Genomic DNA, 3,731 nt, shown 5'->3' with positions numbered 1-3,731 from the left:
TAGATCTTCTGCTTAATTGAAGTACAACAAAATTGTTTTCAGCTTCATAACTCAATCCTAGCTTCAATCCCATTTTATAAGGTTTTAAAGATATACAAATACATTTCCTAAATTTTGTAAAAAAACATTGATATGGCTCAAAATTCTACTCAAATAACAGGAGTTGCATTTTCAGAACTAAAGGCAGGGAAAAAGCAACTAGTAACTGAAAATTAAGGTAAAATGTTGTTTTGTTAAAATTTCAAAAGGTATAAACCTGTCATATAGGCAAATTTCAGGGCCCTCTACAGGGAGAACAAGTGGAGGTGGGTACTTTAAAATACCTTCCTGGGACATACTTTAGCCTGTAGACCTATCCCTGAAAGATTCATTTTCCTAACCTAAACCCTTTCAAAGATACCAAGAAGTCAACTAACCAGAATTTTAATAAAGTGAAAGTACTAAAATATCTGTTGGCTACAATTTACCAGCATACTATCAAGTAACAATTATTTGATCAGCATTTCTTTCAGGAGAGCCAAGTAGACTAGGCTAAAATATTGATATCTATACTGTTTACATACCTCTTTCTTTTGAGACCATCCACTTTAATGCAGCCTCCTGATAATTTCTCAGATTAAAAGACAGATGTTTGTCACACAGGCTTACATGCAAAAGTGTTCCTTCATGGACACTGTCAGTAAGTCCAAGATGTATTCCTGTCCACAAGCCAGCTTCTATTTGCTTTTTTTTAATGGAATCATACAGTTCAAGGTAGTTATCAGAGTCAGAATCTTCCATCCTGAAAATTTGATGGCTTCATTTTCAGATGACTTCAGAGGAACTTCTTTTGCAATTAAGTCAATTCTTCTTTGATTTGAATTGCAGGCATAAAGGAGAAGTTCAGAGTTGCCCCAACAGCGAAAAATATATCATTTTAACTTTTAGAATGTCATCGAGAAATCACAAGAAGACAAATAACATAGATGAAAAAGAAAGGCAATTAGGATAGTGGTTGTTGTTGTATGTTGCAGAGAAAATACGCTCGGCTTTCGCCCTCTGCGTCACCAAACAATAATTAAACTAAAATCATAGAAACGAAAAGAACATACAAATCAAATAAATCAAATCATCTTCTCTTCTCACCACACTCTTGTGACTGGAAAAAAAAAATGAAATGAAATTACAACCAGTTGAAAATCTTTGTTGAAGACACAAAAACTCCCAATGCCTCCAATATTTTTAACTCCTTATCTTTACTAACACGAGTGAAACCTAAAACGAGAGGAGTGGACGTCTTCAGGCCCAATGATTCAATTTTTCTGATCAGAATATTTATCTCAGTTGTGAAACGAGGGCATTCTGAGAGAATGTGATCTATTGTTTCATCAATATTTACACACCTATAAAAAAAGGCATGACTTGCTATCTGTAAGATGATATAGTGCTTGACGAGATCTTGTCATTGCATGACCAGTTCTCAGACGGAAAATAGAGTTTGCAATTTTCCTATTTGGGTGGATATGGTGATGTGGGATATAATGCTCCTCAAAAGACAAAACATAAATATTTGTTGTTGCAATACATGTATTATTAATTCTAAGAGAACTTGCAGCAGAAGTTATTAACTTTGAAGTTTCATTTACAGTGAGAGCAACCTTCCAAGTAATTGGATGGTGGATAGCCTGTTTTGCAATACTGTCAGCAATTTCCTTTCCCTTAATCCTTATGTGAGAAGGAACCCAGACCATTTCCAGTTGAAGACCATCAGAAGACATTATTTTCTGAATCTTTCCCTGTAGATGAACAATAATTGGAATAACTTTTCCTTGCCTCTTTTTTAGATCAGAAAGAACACTTTTAGAGTCAGAAAAGATAACAAATGTGCCTGATCCTACTTCCAGCACTGTATCCAAAGCTTTTTGGAGAGCAAGACATTCTGCATGGAAAATGGAGATTCCATCTGAAACTCTAATCCCAACTGACGAGCCATTCCACTCAGAAAAAATGCCTATGGATGCCTTCCCATCATTTGAGACAAATCCATCAGTAAATATCTTTTTCCAATTATAAAATTCAACCATTTTAGCTAGTGTAAGTTGATGAAGGATTAGACTATTCATTTTATTCTTAGGACAATCCATGCCAGGGATTTTTATATCTATAACATTATCAATGCTATTAGGAGGGTGGGGAGATATCTGGGTCTGACAAGAAAAGATTAGGTTTTCAGGAACACCTATACCATTCAGCAAGGAGACCAACTTGATAATGGCTGGACTACTATATGTCTTCCTATTTTCATAGAGAAATAAATGATTTATGAGACACTCCTTGAGAACATGGAGGTTTTGGTTAGTATTTACTTTCATAAAGTAATTAGAAGAAAGTTTCAAGAATCTTTCTTCTAAAGAAGGTATATTAACCTCATTGAACAGAGCTGCAATAGGAGTACTTTTTAGTGCACCTGTGATTAATCTCAGGCCATGGTGAACTATTGATTCAATTTTAGAAATTAACTTTTTTGAAGCTGAGTAATAGACAGGGAGACAATATTCAATCTTTTCATATATTATAGATGTGAATAGTTTTCGAAGACCATCTCGGCTAGCTCCCCACTTTTGCCCAGCAACAGCACGCATAAAATTCAGTCGTTTTTCAAGTGCACCACAAAGATAAGAGATATGATCATTTCAATTTAACTTACTATCCAGCCACATACCAAGAAATTTCACATTCCTGGCAAAATGAATTTGTTGTTTATATAGAGTCAGATTAATTGAGAGACAATCTTGCCTAAGGTCAATTTTCCTAGAAAAAACCATGCCAGTGGTCTTTGGGATAGAAAAAACCAGATTTTTTGTATTAAGCCATATTGACAGTTTATCAATTGCTCCCTGGAGCTTGGGTCGACAAGCTTCAGGAGAGGAGCCTTCAGTCCAAAGGGCTAAGTCATCTGCACATAAGGATAGTGGTATTTAATTTTAATAACTAGTAGAAAATTGTACAAAATAAAACACTAGCGCTTCTGTCCTCGTTATCTAAGCTTCGTGCAGTAAAGTACACCAAGAAGGATTGCACATTTTTATTTGAAAATTACAAAAGATAGCATGGATTTTTTCTGTTAAAGGATGAATGCATAAGCACAGTTGGCAGTCTTTTTAGCAAAAATGAATTTTATTACCTTGGCAAAACTGAAACTTTTGTGATACTGTCCAATTGTTTAACTTTTAAACATGTTGGTTAGGTGAATTTGTTCTTGCTATTTGAATTCAACTTTTAAGGTGATTTCTCTTTGAGACGAAAGGCTGTTTTCACGCTGTTGTTGTGATTCCTCGGCACGCTTTCTTTTCATACTTTCTCTATTAGCCGCAAGCCTGTTTTCACGTTGTTCTTGTGATTCCTCGGCACGCTTTCTTTTCATACTTTCTCTATTAGCCGCAAGCCTTTTGGCATAGACTCTTTGAGCAGCTTCCTCGGCTGTTTCTTCTACCATTGTAGGTTCTTCTGTCATTTTAAGATCTATATTAAAAAATTTTCTTTGAAAGGTCTTCTTATATACTTATTATGACGTCATATACAAAGCCTTTGACGTCATAACAAACATGACATCTGTCGACAAACAACTTTATGACGGCATAATGCTAATCCTTATAATGACGTCAGTCGACAAACATGCATGACGCCAGTCAACACACAAACAACTTATTTTTATATATATAAGATAGATAGGAAGCGGTTCAAAGAGAAAT

General features: G+C 35.1%; 1 protein-coding gene across 1 annotated transcript; it reads right to left on the bottom strand.

The window, feature by feature from the left end:
• Positions 1-1,382: 1,382 nt before the first annotated feature.
• Positions 1,383-2,621, bottom strand: LOC136042638 (uncharacterized). Its single transcript, XM_065727601.1, has one exon. It carries the CDS (start codon positions 2,619-2,621, stop codon positions 1,383-1,385), a length of 1,239 nt encoding a protein of 412 aa, XP_065583673.1.
• Positions 2,622-3,731: the final 1,110 nt, after the last annotated feature.

The sequence above is a fragment of the Artemia franciscana genome, unplaced genomic scaffold (assembly GCF_032884065.1).
Source record: "Artemia franciscana unplaced genomic scaffold, ASM3288406v1 Scaffold_1642, whole genome shotgun sequence".
Lineage (NCBI taxonomy): Eukaryota > Metazoa > Arthropoda > Branchiopoda > Anostraca > Artemiidae > Artemia > Artemia franciscana.
The sequence above is the reverse complement of the archived record's forward strand: the minus strand, read 5'-3'. Positions and strand labels throughout refer to the sequence as shown.